Here is a 16,504-nt window from a genome sequence, read left to right as displayed (position 1 = left end):
TGACATTAAAAATCTTGGGTCACACGCGTGACCCGCACGGCGTCTCACTGGACTGGCCTGCATCTGAGCGACACGTACACACGTGCACGTAGGGAAGTTTGGCGCAATTTTCAGTGTGCCAAATTACTATAATACGAAGATGACCGATATACGACACAGAATCACACATGTTATATTTGACATGGATGGCGTATTGCTAGGTAGGATAAAACTGTAATAATGATAAGCGCGCGCCGTGGTACGGTGTGTGTTCATTCACAGATGAAGCCATAAAGGGACTCAGTGCATGTGATGATGCATTGAGGTAGGCTTGCTTGTACCTCCATGGAAGAAGGAATTTTGGAAAATTTGGTGATTATACGGGGTTTATGATCACAATGATGAGGCATGTTTGCAGCGATGCTGTTGAAGTCACGGCCTTAAACTGCTTGAAGTCAAATCACATTTAAAACTTAAATTGTGCCCTAAAAAGGGTCTATATGTATTTAGAGATGGCAAAAAAAAGCTTAAAATTTCAATGACTATGAATTACAAAGGCCGAGATTCTGCAGTGATCTATATTAGTGTAGCATAGGTGGGATTTGTAAATACAACGCTAGGTGTTTCAAAACCGGTGATGAAGGGACCATGGTCAGACGGAAGGGAATTAGGATTGAGATATTAAATATGACGAAGGAAACCACACATTTTGTGCACATTGTTCAGTATACCACAGGAAACTCAGTCTCAAATCTTTCAATCTGGGGCAAGGCAAACTGCTGGATATGTCTGGAAGATTGATCTCTGATGGTAGTCCACTGGGACCTGTGACCACAACAAAAAGTTCACTTCAAGCAATGTGATATTCCTCCGTGTGTTTAATTCTATTTCTATTCTGTGTCCTTTTTGTTTTGTAGACACAGAGTCGATATATACCAATATCTATCGGTCGGTCATCGGAGAGTACGGCAAAGTGTTCGACTGGAGCATCAAATCCAGACTGATGGGTAGAAAAGCCATTGAATCGGCCACCATCATGGTACAGGAGTTGGAACTTCCTCTTGCACCACAAGAACTCTTAGACAAAGCTGAACTAAAATTGAAAGAAGCATTTCCCAAGTCAGATCTCATGCCAGGTAAAAATATGAAGTTGGACTTGTGTCAGCATAGATGTCTATTGAGGTGACGTGATTCATTTGCTTATCTGTGATTTGGCAATATTTTTGGAATATACCACTGAGACAAACATTGTATAGGGGCATGTTATTCTGAAAAATTTATTATTTTCCATCCAAGGAAATGCAATCTAACGATGTAATAATCTTTGTTAACACTACCAATAACAGGTGCAGACAAATTAGTTCGACATCTTCATAGGCACGGTGTCCCTATAGCAGTATCTACTGGTTCATCAAAGCCCATATTTGATCTGAAAACGCAATCAAAACACAAAGATTTCTTTGAGCTCTTCCATCACATAGTTTGCTGTGGTTCAGACCCAGCTGTCAAGCATGGAAAGCCAGCCCCAGATGCATATCTGGTTGCAGCTGACCGATTTGATGGTGGAGCTCCGAATCCAGAAGATGTAAGTACATGCAAGACCAATTTTGCTGCAATCGCTCTGGTTTATCACAAAATTAGTCTCACACGAATGCTGCAACATTGTTTATTTGGCCATTTTAATTCTGAACAAAAACTGTGACTGCAAGAACATCATAATTTGGTACTACATAAAAAATAAATCCTACAAAAAACTCACCAAAAAGTCTAACAGTAAGGAAACATTGTCAATGATTTAACATGCCCCCGCCCCAGTGTCCTAGTAGACAGATCCATACTCACCATTGATAACAATTGGTTGGGCCAAACCATTATGGTGAAAGGGTTCAAACATTTTTTCTTGATAATGTTGCTCATGTTTTTCTCCCAGGTCTTAGTGATTGAAGATGCATCAATGGGTGTGAAGTCATCGCTAGCTGCCGGAATGAAGACGGTTTTCATGCCAGATGCCAACCTGGATGAATCCTTTTGGCCAGAAGGCTACCATCAACGGATCAAGAGTCTGGGAGAACTCATTCCAGAGGAGTGGGGCCTTCCGGCATATGCTTAGTAGCCAGGCTACAATTATTCTCCACTCAATAGACCGGGTCGTGTCAGGTTTTATTGTCTTGGCTATTATATATCATAAAGATCTGTATTTTGAGTCAGTTATATTCTACAGACGTGGATATACCTCAGCCAGTGGTGGTAGTTTCAAATTAATACTAGTTATGAACAGTAGGGACAGATCTTTTAGCTAAAAGTTGGCAGTTTATAGAACTTTCCCAGCCTATTGAGAACACTTCTTGATGGAAACACCTTTTTTATTCTCAAAGGTGTCCCTGACCTTTTGCACCTCGCTTGGATGAAATCTCAACATGTTAGTGGGAGGTCAGAGTTCAAAGGGTTATATTTACCAAACATGGCTTAGGTAACCACTGGCCTTGAAAGTACCATGTGAAGATCGATGAACAGTAGTTGGCCATTCATGTACTGCAATAACGTAATAATTACAACCAATCTTTGTGAACACCTCCACAATGCAAGAACCAGTACGTACTGAGAAATTCTTTACAAGATCGTGTGTGGCGGTAATGTTTGCAGGTTATTGTCATATTTTTATAAATCTCTGTATATCTGCAAGGTGTCACATCACAAACATTTTGAAATGAGACAGTTCTTGAGATTCGATGTGATATGCATACTGACAAGATTCTCCTGACGCAGTCACACGGACCATATTGACAACACTGTCAAAACCATCTCTTAGTAGTCAGCCATCCAGAGTTGGCCACCTCTTCATAGTGGTCAGGACCCTCCGGAATGCAGCAACTTCTATTCCATGGTCAGTGACCACTCTAAGTAACAATCATTATTTGATTGCAGTATAACATAATATACGTGTATGTTTGTACATATATTGTTTCTCTACCATGGAATATTTGCTTTTACAACCAAAGTGTGATTTAAATTATGCAAATATTCCAGGATATTGATCTGTAGTATTATTTCCTCAGTACTGAAAAGCATTTTTTCAATGCCAATATCTAGACGAAGACTGAGTCATTTGAAAGATTAACTTGCCACATCTTCTGAAATATGCTAAGAATGTCTTTTTGGTCAAGTTGTGCAGCGACACAAATATGGCATTTTATGTTGGAATCTGTATTTGATCTTACTGGTAATACTAGTTATTTTGATGAGCTTTTTTCCTGAACCAAATGTACAATCACTCAGGTTTTAGTCAATAAATTGTAAGTTGTGGAATTGCAATTACAAAGAACACTTTTCTTATTTGTAAACTTGCTCAGAGCCAGTAAATCTCTCTTTAATCTCTTTGCAAAGTTATTTCTTTTCCTACTTCAAAAATCATGTACAAACGCCTTTTGTCAAATTTGTCAAAGCAGCTCACACACACATACACACGCGCATACATGTATATATATACACATATATAATAATACAAATTTCTTCAAGTACAAAGTACTAATATCTGTTACTTCAGTTTCATGCATCCTGCAATCATCAGACAGAAGTGAAAGGATAAAAGGATTGTAAATGCGAGTGTAGAGCTAAGAATCCTTTTACTTACATATATATATATATATATATATATATATATATATATTATATATATATATATATATATATATATATAAAACACAAATTACTAGTACTTCTAGTACAAAGTAATAATATCTGTTTCATGCAATCTTCAGACAGACAGTCAGAATTAAAAGTATCCTTAGCTCTACACTCTGGTTTATATGTTTGGGACATACCGTTAGTGTTTCTAGGTGGTGTTGAAATTTGATAAATAGTATGTTTTGGTGGCGACATTTAGAAACAATTCAGAGCGTTTGTTTAACAGTGTAGATTTTTCAGCCGGTATTTTATATTTCAATGTACTTTAAGACAAAAATTTACTTTTTTCGATTTTCGAGACTGAAATAAAATTTTTTATCAAAAGTTACAGCTATTGTGCCCTTCAAGTTGTTTTCCTTTCAAACATTGTGAAATCTGTAATTCTCAGTTGATTTCTCATCAGCTACAGTAAATGCATCATACACATGTTGTTGCTGGCCTAATTTTCTATATCTTGTCAAGCACTGAATGTTACAGTTTATATTTATGTGTTTGTTTGTGTATAAGAGGCTGTTTTTAAACCCTCTATTCTATTACATTGTGAGTTTTTACATGAATAGCACTCAATTATTTCGTCAACTTGGTTTACCTCACTCGTCAAAGTTTTCTGTTATTATCTCCGATAACAATAAGTAAGAACACCATTATTATCATTGGTGAACTAGAACTGCATGCACCATGACAGAGCGAAAAAAACGTGAACGCGCCACCTCATATGTATGATCAACATCCCTTTGTTTTTATCAATAGTATCGAAAGGTCTCTGACGAAGGCTGATTCTCATAAATGAAATAGTTGTACGTAAAATCTACACTATCTAGCTTAACCCATTTCGAGAAATTGTGTCCACCGATGGTTTCCACATGTAAATTATTATTCTATGGCATTTGAAACAGAATTAGCATTTGAAGGGAAAAGCGAAAGCTCTTTGCAATTAGTTGCCCTCCTGCCCACATACCTTCCCATCTCCCCATCAGGAAAACTCCCATCTTCAATTATTACTGTACAATAGCTCCCCCAAAGCTCATCCGTTGCTCTATTTTCACCACATTTTGAAAATAACCGATTCCCACTCTATGCGTTCCTGGGCAAGGGGGCCTTACAGAGATATTGACGGTAAAGTAGGCACAAACACGACACAGGTAAGGCCATAGTCCCTCTTGATAGGGTCTATGGTAAGGATTGTATAATAAATATTGATCATAACTCCAACATGAATATTGCCCGCAAAAACCCTGTGCATATACTGCCAGTCATTCCTACCGCGCGGAGCCGCTAACAACTAAATGAACGAGATCAAATATTCGTCGTCGGTTATGAATCACACAAATGCCATCATAGCCGATCGAGACAGACTGGAAGCATGATATTGACAGATCTTCTGTAATCGTGCTATAAAACGAAATATTCATTCCCAGATTAAACTTTCCTACCAAATCGTACAACTTACTTATGTTCATTTCCCTTCTTACCCCCCTACAAGCTGACTTTCGAAATAAAGACATTATTATGTACTGTCCTTGGTGAGCAGGTCCATTTGACGCACAGTTTTAAATCTTTTTCAACCGGCAATGTAGTATTTTATTGACGTGAATGCACATATGTCTAGTGTCCTTGAATTGCACTTTTCCATTTTTCTAAATAAATTTTGCCTTCTTTCTTGTCTTCGCCGAGTCAATAGTTCAAGTTGATTTCCCAGTTTTCAGTGAAATAAAGAAACGGTGATATGATTTAAATTCAACGTAAGTGATCGCTCAAATATTTGGAAGACCGATCTCCAAATTTTAATGTGTGACCATTTTGAATTGTGTTTCTATGGCACAATCTCACGGCTTAATTACATTTTTTCGCATAATACTGGAAGCTTGATTTTAACAAATCTTGGTTAAAATAAATTTGCCTCTGGCTGCACTGATGTCGTTTCTTTTATTGAGTAATTGATCTCTATTTCACTTATTTAACGTTTTTTGTTTCGTATTTTACCATTTTCTTGTGCTTCACGTACGGTGTCTTTAAATCATGAATCAAAATCAGATGTCGAGATGGCAACCTTTCCACCGTCACTTAATTGTTCTATACCTCAAGTGTTTACTGTCCATCCACGTCGGTGAGGCGACTCCCAGAACAGCAAGGAAGAACAAGAAAAGATGACATCCCCATCTCTACATCTGATTTTAATCAGACTGATGAACTTGTTGCCCATCGGACTGCCTAAGTTAATGAATGAATGAATGAATCAATCAATTGATAAATTAATTTAACTGTAATTGTCCCAAAATTTTAGAGCACATTGTTTTTTTCCTTGTCTACTATTCGCTCAAAGCAACAATTTATAGTAACCAAAGGAGTCAAGGGTCAATGTGCATTCTTCTGCATTTTTACAATGATCTATGACTTTTGTGAATATTATTTTAGACAACGAGAGTTTCGGTATTTTCAATTATGCAAATATTTCAATGAGTATGTTTATTGTCGATTTTTATTGCTTTCAGTGTTTTTGTTTTATCTTTTCCTTGAAGCTCACCGTAATAATTGTCTTTTGCTTGAACTGTGGGCGAAAACTCGTTATTTCTAGCGATAGATAAATAAATAGAAGCACGAACGAACGGATTTGCGAAAAAATACTGTCGTGTGTACAAAATTCCCGTTGCTTCTGCCATTGACACTCGGAGTTAGCAGCTGGGAAGAGGAGATCAGAGGAACGCCGCCATCGTTCACACCGATACAGTAAGATTCCTTCGTTTGGAAGAACTGTGAAGTTGGCGCGCTTCTCCCCTTCCAATATGGGACTTTTCATGAAGTGAATCGCAGGATATGGACGTTGTATTGTTACGAAAACCTTTCAATTATTGACGTGTCAAATCGTCGCTTTGGTTTATTCGTGCGTTCTTAACATTTGAATAATTGATTCAAATAACTTATTTTCCAAACCTATTCTTTGTAACGTATATCATCGTTGACATTTTTCCTTCGCCACCCCAACAAATAATAATAGACCCGTCCACACTTTGGTCCCGGGTTCAAAGTTCAAAACAGCGTCAGCTGGTCGATTGAACCTGTATATCTGTGTTTGATCCCGTCGACCGCTCATAGTTAGTTGCCAAAAATGAATAGTAAGAAAGGCTACATCACCCACGTAATATTTGACATGGATGGAGTTCTCTTAGGTAAGTCTACATTTCATTTTTGTTGCTTTCTGATGTCAAACTTCAGCGCGCGCGTAAACGCGCAGTATATACATGTCACACACACGGCCGTACGCGTGACATGACAGTGAACCCTGTACACACAGCTGTGCAGTACTGATCAGGGAAGTCTTTTTTACCTCATGAACATCGGTCAAATATTTCCTTGAAGGGCGCTTGGGTAGTCGCTTCGCGAAGCCCCTGAAATGCAGCAAGAAAAAGCATTATATGGAAAGAGGCTTCGCAAAGCGACTACCCAAGCGCCTGTGGTACCTTGTTTGTATAGGTCGTCATATCTCATATGTTCACATTTTTTATTGTGAGTATTGTTGATATGCTCTGTCGTGTAACTCTTGTTCGTGGACTAGCATGAATATAGCTACCACCACCCAACAAGCGACGGGCCAATTGTCGTGCCTCGCTAGTAGTGCCTCTAATACCTCTGCGTGGAAGTGTGTGTTACCGGGTGTGGTATATGGGCCTCCCTCTGTGGTGGGAGGCCTATATAGCTGGTAACACACAGCCCTGCCATGCAGCACTTTGCCTTTGAGAAAGTACAGACGTAGTCTGAAAGTTCAGAACAAGAAAGAACTCCGTGCATCCTAGCTGCAAAATTGTAGCTCTACTGTGAGGCGGTCGGTGAGTTTTGGTTTTTGCGACCTCGCTCACCAGTAGAGCTACAATGCCGAAGGCCCTGAAGCATACAAAATAAGCACGCTGCACATGGCACGGCATTTTGATGTAAAATCCCATATATTTACTGCATTTGGTCATACTGATTTATCACTACTGAAGATTAAACACTATACTACACTAACCTTGTCGTGTATGGGGTTTGGTATTTGTTCAAATACGTCTATCGCATTCCAAAAACATTTCTTGGAGCCGCCATTACCAACTTCCGGTAATGGCGGCTCCCAGAAACACGCTCAATGTTTATGGATCACGATCGACGTGTCTGTGCTAATACCAAACCTCATAAACGAGAAGGTTAGTGTAGTATAGTGTTTAGTCTTCAGTAGTGATAAATCGGTACAACCAAATGCAGTAAATATGTGGGATTTTACATGAAAATGCCGCGCCATGTGTGGCGCGCTTGTTTTGTATGCTACAGGGCCTTCGGCATTGTAGCTCTACTGGTGAGCGAGGTCGCAAAAACCAAAACTCACCGACCACCTCACCGTAGAGCTACAATTTTGCAGCTACATGCATCCCACTTCTATCCCCATGCTCCATTCTGTTGGTGATTCAACATTGGTAGGATGATAAAGCATCTTGTGTTGTTTTGTACTGCCAATTTTTGCAACAATGCCCACAAATTGATGACCTGTGTACATACACATCAATCGTACCAAATGTTGTGTATCTCAAGACATCACACATGCATTTTGAATACAATGTTTGCTCATATTTATTTACAATTGAAAATGAAGCTACATCTCAGGTATTGAAGTTGTGCCATTATTTCCCCTTTACTTTTGAACATTCTTTTTGCTTCATTGATTAACCCTTTTCCTGCCAAGTCCATATTTCACCACCAGGTCAAGATGGTTAAAATTAATGAAACACAAGATATTCCATATGGTGTATTTTAACATAATACTGTACATTTGAAAGCTGTTGAAAACAAAGATACTGTAAACTTGATTTTTTGGGACTAAAGATGCTATAACAGACCAAGCCAAGTGGGTGAAAATACGTAATGTTTTGGCTCAATACCGCTTTTTACTGACTTGGCTGATGGGGAAGTGATACTGTCTGGCAGGAAAAGGGTTAACCCTTTCACCCCCAGTTCCCTGTATACAGGTCCAACTTTACCATAGAAAACAATGGATTTGGGACAAACCATGGTGGTGAAAGGTTAAAGCTAATTTACGCATATCCTTTCCCATAAAGCAGCTCCAAAAGACAGAGTGTAAAAGTTGATTTTATTAAAGGGGCATGGGTAGGTCAAATTGACCAACAGTGCAGAACTTTCACAGGAGAACAAAGGACTATAAAAATCACATACCATAAACAGTCAATGTCAACGACCAATAATACAAGATTCTCAAAGATTTAGGATTAGCTGCCACTTTAGACAAGAAAGCATAGCTACAATCCAAAAAAATAACAAAAATTCATTCATTATTGACTTCAGCAATTTTTTTTGTCAAATAATAAATTATTATGTAACTTTTAAATTAATGCCTTATGATGATAATTTTTGAAAATTGTGCCAACCCCATCCAACTCGCAGAGGATTACAAGAATGAGTGATTGATTATGAAGACCATTCGAGTCAGTAACTTGTGAATAACATGGCACTAATACGTTTTCTTGATAATAAATTTATGAAAAACATTTTCTTATCAATTTGACTTTCATTTGAACAGATACAGAGAATATATACTCCACTATTTACTCTGGCATTATCGCCAACTATGGCAAAACTTACACATGGGCGTTGAAAGCCAAGCTGATGGGAATGAAGCCCATCCCAGCCGCACAACTAGTTATAGACGCACTGGACTTGCCGATCGAAGCAGAGGAATTCCTCCAGCTAGCTGAAGAAGAACAAAAGGAAAAATTCCCCTTCTGTAATATCAAACCAGGTATGACAGTCAAATTGCTTATACTTCATACTTATATATGGTACCGAAGTGATTGGTATAAGCTTTCCAATAAAAGTCTTCAAACATTGATCATTTTAACTTTTATTAACATTTGAAAACATTCTTATTGGTGTAAATTTAGGCACCAAAGAAATAAAATTGATGAGGGGTAGTATGTGCATAAGAAAATAATGCCAAATGGTTGCAAAAATATGCAATGTGCGTATTGCCTAACGATAAACCTAGCCCTGACTCCTAACCCTAACTTGTAACTGCGACACCCGCATGGCAAGTTTTTGCCCATATAACAAGACTCCAAGATGTGTGTACTTGCTATCTGAATAAATCACATAAGACTTTCCAAAATCTTAATTTCAAAATGGCCACTGTACTATATGTGATCTCCATGGGGGAGATTAGATTTTTTGTTCTCACAAAAATGAGATGGTGAAAACTTTACTTACTCCAGGTGCATCAAAATGAATCTCTACAAGTGGCAAACTAGAATTTGAGTCTGAATATCCTCAAGGTGCATTCCACCTTACTAGACTCATTGACCCTTTTTAACCTGTGCATGCACTATCACGTGATTTGACAGACATTTTATTTCAAGGGGTTACAAAAGCTGCCCCAGAAAACATGACAGTGTAAATATAACCTTTTCATACAGAAACATTTGTAAAGGTCATACAGAAACATTTGTCATACATATTAACTGCAAATAGTGTTGCAGGTAGACTTGCAGAGGCATATGCTAGCCAGTTCATTCTACCTGAGTTTCTCTGTTGTTTTATTGGAATCAAGTACCCTCTGGTATGTGAAAATTGTACTCAGGGAACTCCAGAATATGGGTGTATTTCCTAACCTTGGCAGAAACAAAGTCATAATCTCAGGGGGATATAGAAAGCGAAGAAAGAAAAGTCTGCAAGGTTGTCACAATAATGTTACTGATACGGTGTTCTCCCCAGAGCAATTAGTGGTGGCCGCCATGCTTTAATTTTTTGAAAACAATAGAATGTCATTACCATAAAATTATTTTGTTGTTCAGGGATGTAGATAATAGCCGGCAGTCAGCATAAACAAGCAGCTGTCAGCTAAAATTTGCCGGCTGTGAAAATTTAGATTTAGTAAAAAATCAGGACATTTTACACAAACTTTATGTGCACATACACTACTTGTAACCGCCTGTAATTTATTTTTTTCTGCCTGCAACCAAAATTTTCTGCATCCCTGATTTTTAGGCAAATTAGCTGCCACTCTACTAGAAAACTCTGAGGAGAACACTGTGGCAGCCTAAGATGTACATTATACAAGAAACACTGAAGAAGTTTTTGGTCCATTTTTTCAGAACCTTTTTGTATGCAGATGTGACAAACACAAGTCTTTGAGTTTTACTTACCCAATTACTGAAAGTAGAAGACGAAAAATGTTTTTGGAAGTTTGACAAAATTCAGTCATGATTTGCAGTCTTACAGATAATATCATCACAACTTTTGGCCTTAAAAGCAGATCTGAAGAGCTGTCATGTGAGGGCGCTTGGTGCACTCTCTTATCCTTGATGGATTGTCCACTCAGTAGTCTGTAAGAAGATATTTTCTTTCCATCATTTTATATTCACTTACATTCGTTTTATGTTCTTTGCATTTCCACAGGTGCTGAAAGATTAGTTACACATTTACATAAACACAAAATACCCATAGCTGTATCCACCGGGTCCTCCCAGCGCTTATTTAATCTGAAAACGCAATCGAAACACAAAGCTTTCTTTGAGCTCTTCCACCACATTGTCTGCTGTGGTTCAGATCCTGAAGTCAAGCATGGAAAGCCAGCCCCAGATGCATATACAGTTGCAGCTGACCGATTTGACGGCGGAGCACCAAATCCAGAAAATGTGAGTTATGATATATAAACACTGTACCGGTGTACACATGCCAAATGAGTGACCCGTTCCACTCATGTTTGAATAATGCAAATTTCAGTTATAACTGTTTCCTGCCTGTCTAACTTAGCCAGTTCAGAACACCTCTTGTTTAAGACTGGCTTAAAATTGTTCTGCTTCCAATCTGGCATACTCTTTGATTTAAAAAAATAAATTGTGTATTACATTTATTTATGTTGGATTGATGTATGGAAATTCTAGAAATCCTACAATTGTTTAATCAACATGAGTTCAGAAATCCAGAGAGTTAGAAACAAATTGCTAGGGTGTCCTTAGTTGACTGATTATTCAGTGTAAAATTCTTGACCTTCTGTTTGTGTATATAATTGATAGTGCACTCTGATTATGTGGATTACTATTGCCACTTAGGGAGATCCCATCAAAAAGTCGCTATGGGGCGTACCACATTGAAATGGCCTGAAATTTGCAGCAGAAAATTTCTAAGATTTCAGCTTCTGAGTCTGCACTTGTACGGATTTAGAAAATTGAGTCCACACAGACTGCTATCACCGAGACAATACGATAAAGATTGAAACCATATCAATCACTGGCATTTGTATATAGCTGTTATGTTCTATCCTGTTTTGTACTGTGTATCAACTTCACTTTCTCTTATTCTGCTTCCAGTTTCATTTATCTGCTGTTTGCTAGTAACGGCTTCAATTTGATATAAAATTGCCTGAGACTGCACAGTCAGACTTCACAAGTCTCTCCATTTTGCACAATAAGCTAATGAAATTTAACAATACAGGTTAATGAATTCATTTGTACAACTTCAATACTCATTGATTAGTCTGACTTTAAAAAAAATGTCATCAGGATTCCCCAAAAAAGAATTGCAATGCAATGTTTTGGGTCGTAGATGTCAAAAAAATTTACTGACAATTAGTTTGCAAGTTTACCTTCTGCCCCTCAAAGGAATTTGGTTCTGCTGCTTCCTACTCAAAGCAATGTAGTGTTACACCAGTGAAATGGGAAATATGTACTCTAATGTACAAATTAAGACATCCTACTTGGGTTTCTTGTTTGACGTTCATAAATCTCATGGTTTCACATTGCACTGTCCTAGATATCCAGTTTCCCTAATTCGGCAGTTTTATGCTATAGAATTCCCATCATCAATTCTCATACTGAATATCAAAGGGGTTTGAAACTCAAAAATGAACATTTTTCCAAACTTCTGATACTTTACATAGCAAACCATTTACCTTTTAATCTTTTCTACGAGTAAAGTGTTTTTCGCCATTTTTAAATTCCAAATTATGAGCCCGAGTCGCAATCTAAGGAAAACATATTTGTATATTAATTTTCTAAAACTTAGATTGTTTCATTTATTCAAGTTCCTCCTGATTAAAAAGGGACTCTATTTATTTTTAAACAGCACAAAAAGAATGTTTTCTGAACACCTGCTCCTTTTCTATGATGTATTCTAAAATTGTCTTATAATCATACTCCATAATTAATTTGTCATCAAACCAGCATTTGTTGCTCATTGAACCATTGGATGATTTTTCATTTGACAGGTTCTTGTATTTGAAGATGCACCCAATGGTGTCATATCCGGGCTTGGCGCGGGCATGAAGACAGTGTTTTTACCAAACAAAAACCTTGATAAAACATTCTATCCAGAGGGTTTCCATCAGGTGTTGTCTTCAATGGAGGAATTTGTGCCGGAGGAATGGTCTTTGCCGTCATTCAATAGTTAGCAAACTATAGAGTCTTACATATAAGCTACACTTGTCTATGCTTCTTATGTCTGTGAAATCTCAGGGTAATTATGTTCCTTCTCAGAAGTTTATCCTTGTCCAAAGATGGAACAGTGCTGTTTATGATTTTGTTGATAATGAAGGCTTGTGACTACAGCGTTTGGCTTGAGTGAAGATTGGCAGACACACGCAGCATTTGGCATTAATCACCAGTAACTTAGCGAGTTGTTGGGTCTAGAGTTGCTGGGATGGGAGTTACCAAGAGGCCATCCAGAGGAAGCCACAGTACAATAAATTACCCACAATAGTCTTTGATTTGTATCCTTGAAGGTTACTTTTCTAAAAACTTTTTCAGTTCTGCATGTTAGCACTAGTGTGCAGCATCAGAATAATTTTTAAATAATATCTAGTAAAAGTACGTTTAGATATTTCAGTGAAAGTTTGAAAATAACCATTTAACAACCATAAAAGTCACATTCTGCAGGTACTACAAATGCCATACTTTTTAGGCAGCAAGTTATGACGAACTGAAGGGGGCATTCTCTGAGAAAACTTAGCAAGCATGCAAATTTCTTTTGTCACTTCCATTGCAAAAAGTCAATATCCTTTTGTTTCATAAAACAGGTGCAACTAGTCTCCCTACTTTCCATCACATTATTCTGTATGGCTGAGGACACAATCTCTGGCAAATTTTACAAAAATGCTATCTCCTCTCTCAATTATGCATAATTTTCCTAATTATTTGAAATGAGAATTGAGAAGAATGGTATGCATTAAAGTACATTTTCAAAATTTTGATAAATAGTCTGTGAATTTGTCTACACATGGGAGACATAGTAGACTTCACTCAGGTATCTCCGAGGATACAAATCGCAATGAGTTATGGGAAAGCTACAGTACTGTGGAAGCCCTTTTAGTTCCTATCCAATAGCCCTTTTCCTGGTTATCCCACAATGCATCGTAGTTGCTATATCAAACACTATATATGCACTCAAAACGATAAAAACATACTGATTTGTGTTGTACAATGGATTGTTATAGAAGAATAACACAAATTTGCAATGCCAAATAATGACCGATGTATATTCTAACCATCAACAACAAAAATATAAGTCAGGGTGTAACCTGTCATACAGTTCTATAAGTAACATACCCTGCATGTACCATATGGCTAAAAAGTTCTATGCATAAGGTATGCTTTGTATACCCCAGCACACACTGCATCATGGAACTGGTAAAAGAACAATTGTTTTGTGTCTGCTAGTCTGCACTCCTGCCTGTTAGTATATAGGGTAAATGACAAACCATGGTTACATGTGAACATGGACTCCACACATGACATATTGAATTGACATTTAATCATGTCAAGCATGAAACCAAATCCATGGACGTTGATACTTCATGTATAAATGCTTCATTTGTGCTGCTACCACAGCTACATGTTCATCTAGTTAACCCTCTGAGCACCAAAGTCAATTTTTGTCACCTCTATAAAATATACCCAAGTCAATTTGTTTTGGATTTTTAACAATATTTTGATAAAAGACTGTAGCAAATGAAATGTGATGTCCATTGGGTCCAAAATTATCAAAAAAAATTCAGAAAAATTCATAAAATTGGTAAAATATTGGAGGATAATTATGGTGGGAAATATATCAAAAGGGTTAATTTTCCGGGTGTTCTGCTTCAGGAAATTTTTTTTAATTTCAGTGAAATTTATTTTGTAAGTGAGATCGAAGAAGATGGGACCAAAATGCAATTATCATCTCACTGTTTGGCAAAATACCACAATAGAGGTCGCATATCCTGCATATATGCCCGTAGAGGACCAAATTTTTCAGTCTAGCTGAATGTAAGTTGGAAAATGATCAGAAAAAATTCCATTTGTTCTGACTGAATGCAACGAAATTTGGGATATGCAACGTACGTTGTAAATCCTGGTAATTTTCAGTGTTTTGAGAATAAGTTAATTTTTTTTCAAAAAAAACTATGTAATTATGTGCCATTGTCATTTTCCCATTTATATAGAAATATTGTAACCATGGTAACAGGGTATCTTATCATATCTCCTAAATATTGGTTGTGATTTTATCACTTGTGTGTACTTCCCAAATGTTAAGGTGAAAGATTTGTATGTTTTCATTTTCTACCAATAGCAGTAGCCTGAAAGATTCAGCCATGTACAGGAGTTCCAGTGCTCTATGACCTCTGACCCTCGTGTAGTGTGGTGTAGGGTCAGAGGTCATGGAGTGCACACACCACTGGATCTTTCAGTCTACAATAGCAATTGATCAGTAATTTTTACAGATGAGTAATTTTCCTTAAATAAGTTAATTGCCAGATCTTTAGCACGAGTGAATACAGCAATTTTTGTAAAAGTAAGTTTATTGCTACAAGCAAGAATCTCAATGTAGCACAAAATGCAGTCTGATATTAGCTTCTCCACTTGCACACTGCGTGACAAAACAGACCACTTTTCACCTCATGGTATTGGATGCACCCCTGAGTAGCATAACCAGCTGAATACTGGTATAATTTTCTTCAAATGAACATTTTAGACTGGCAGAAATGTGAATGAGCAGATAAAAAACAAACAAAAATAAAAAAATGAGCTAAGAGTTAGCTACATTTTTAAAAAAGTACTAGTACGTTGCTTCGGATTTTCTCCTTATGCAGAGAAAAATATTGTATTTCCATTAACAAGGCCCAAGGAAATAGTGTAGGTCGGTTGGGAACTTTTTTTTGTATTTTTATTTGAGTGTGATTCATCAAAAATCAGCAAAATTTGGCAAAATCATGCGTGAATTTTGAAAATTGGAAAAAAGTTTAGGGTTGGACAGTTTCAAACACAGTAAGTCTGGTTACCAGAAACACATTTATGTAATTTTTAATTTGGTCTTAATATAAGGGAATGTCTAGGTATTACATGGCTTCCAGCCATAAAAATATGAAAAGGACTGGTTGATGGTCTGTGTAAGAAACAAAAAAATGATACTGACAGTAAGTTTTATGTGTCTTCTTGATGTTTTTGTTGAAAATACTATCATGACAATTTTACACAGGAAAATACAGACGACTGGAATTTATGTTTTGCTGTTCTTACACAATTACATGTACATATGTATTTCTGTATTGCTGTTATTAATTGAACCACATAGAGGCACTGTGATTGAACACTTCTTTATGAGATTCTTTTCCAAGCATTTTAATTGCCAGTGTAGTGTGTACATGGTTTTTACCATGATAATCGGATCACATGGGTTTTTGTTAATCAATTGTATGTTTGATGTTCAACATTCTTGCAGTTACTTTTAGCAGGGGTTAGAGCTGAAAGAAATAAATGTCATGAAGATGTCCTTGATCTGCCATGTTTTGCGTGATCTTATTGTCATAGGCTGTGACCTGACACTCAGTATA

At 37.2% G+C, this 16,504-nt stretch overlaps 1 protein-coding gene across 1 annotated transcript; it reads left to right on the top strand.

Annotated features, from left to right (window-relative positions):
* The first annotated feature begins 28 nt into the window (after window positions 1-28).
* Window positions 29-16,447, top strand: LOC139118065 (uncharacterized). Its single transcript, XM_070681359.1, has 9 exons — window positions 29-200; window positions 897-1,115; window positions 1,326-1,564; window positions 1,910-2,088; window positions 4,676-4,805; window positions 6,761-6,830; window positions 9,224-9,442; window positions 11,095-11,333; window positions 12,905-16,447. Exons 1-9 carry the CDS (start codon window positions 140-142, stop codon window positions 13,085-13,087), a joined length of 1,539 nt encoding a protein of 512 aa, XP_070537460.1. The 5' UTR covers window positions 29-139; the 3' UTR covers window positions 13,088-16,447.
* The last annotated feature ends 57 nt before the right edge of the window (window positions 16,448-16,504 follow it).

Source organism: Ptychodera flava, chromosome 19, assembly GCF_041260155.1.
Source record: "Ptychodera flava strain L36383 chromosome 19, AS_Pfla_20210202, whole genome shotgun sequence".
In the NCBI taxonomy this organism is placed as follows: Eukaryota; Metazoa; Hemichordata; class Enteropneusta; family Ptychoderidae; genus Ptychodera; species Ptychodera flava.
This window is presented reverse-complemented; position numbering and strand designations above follow the sequence as displayed.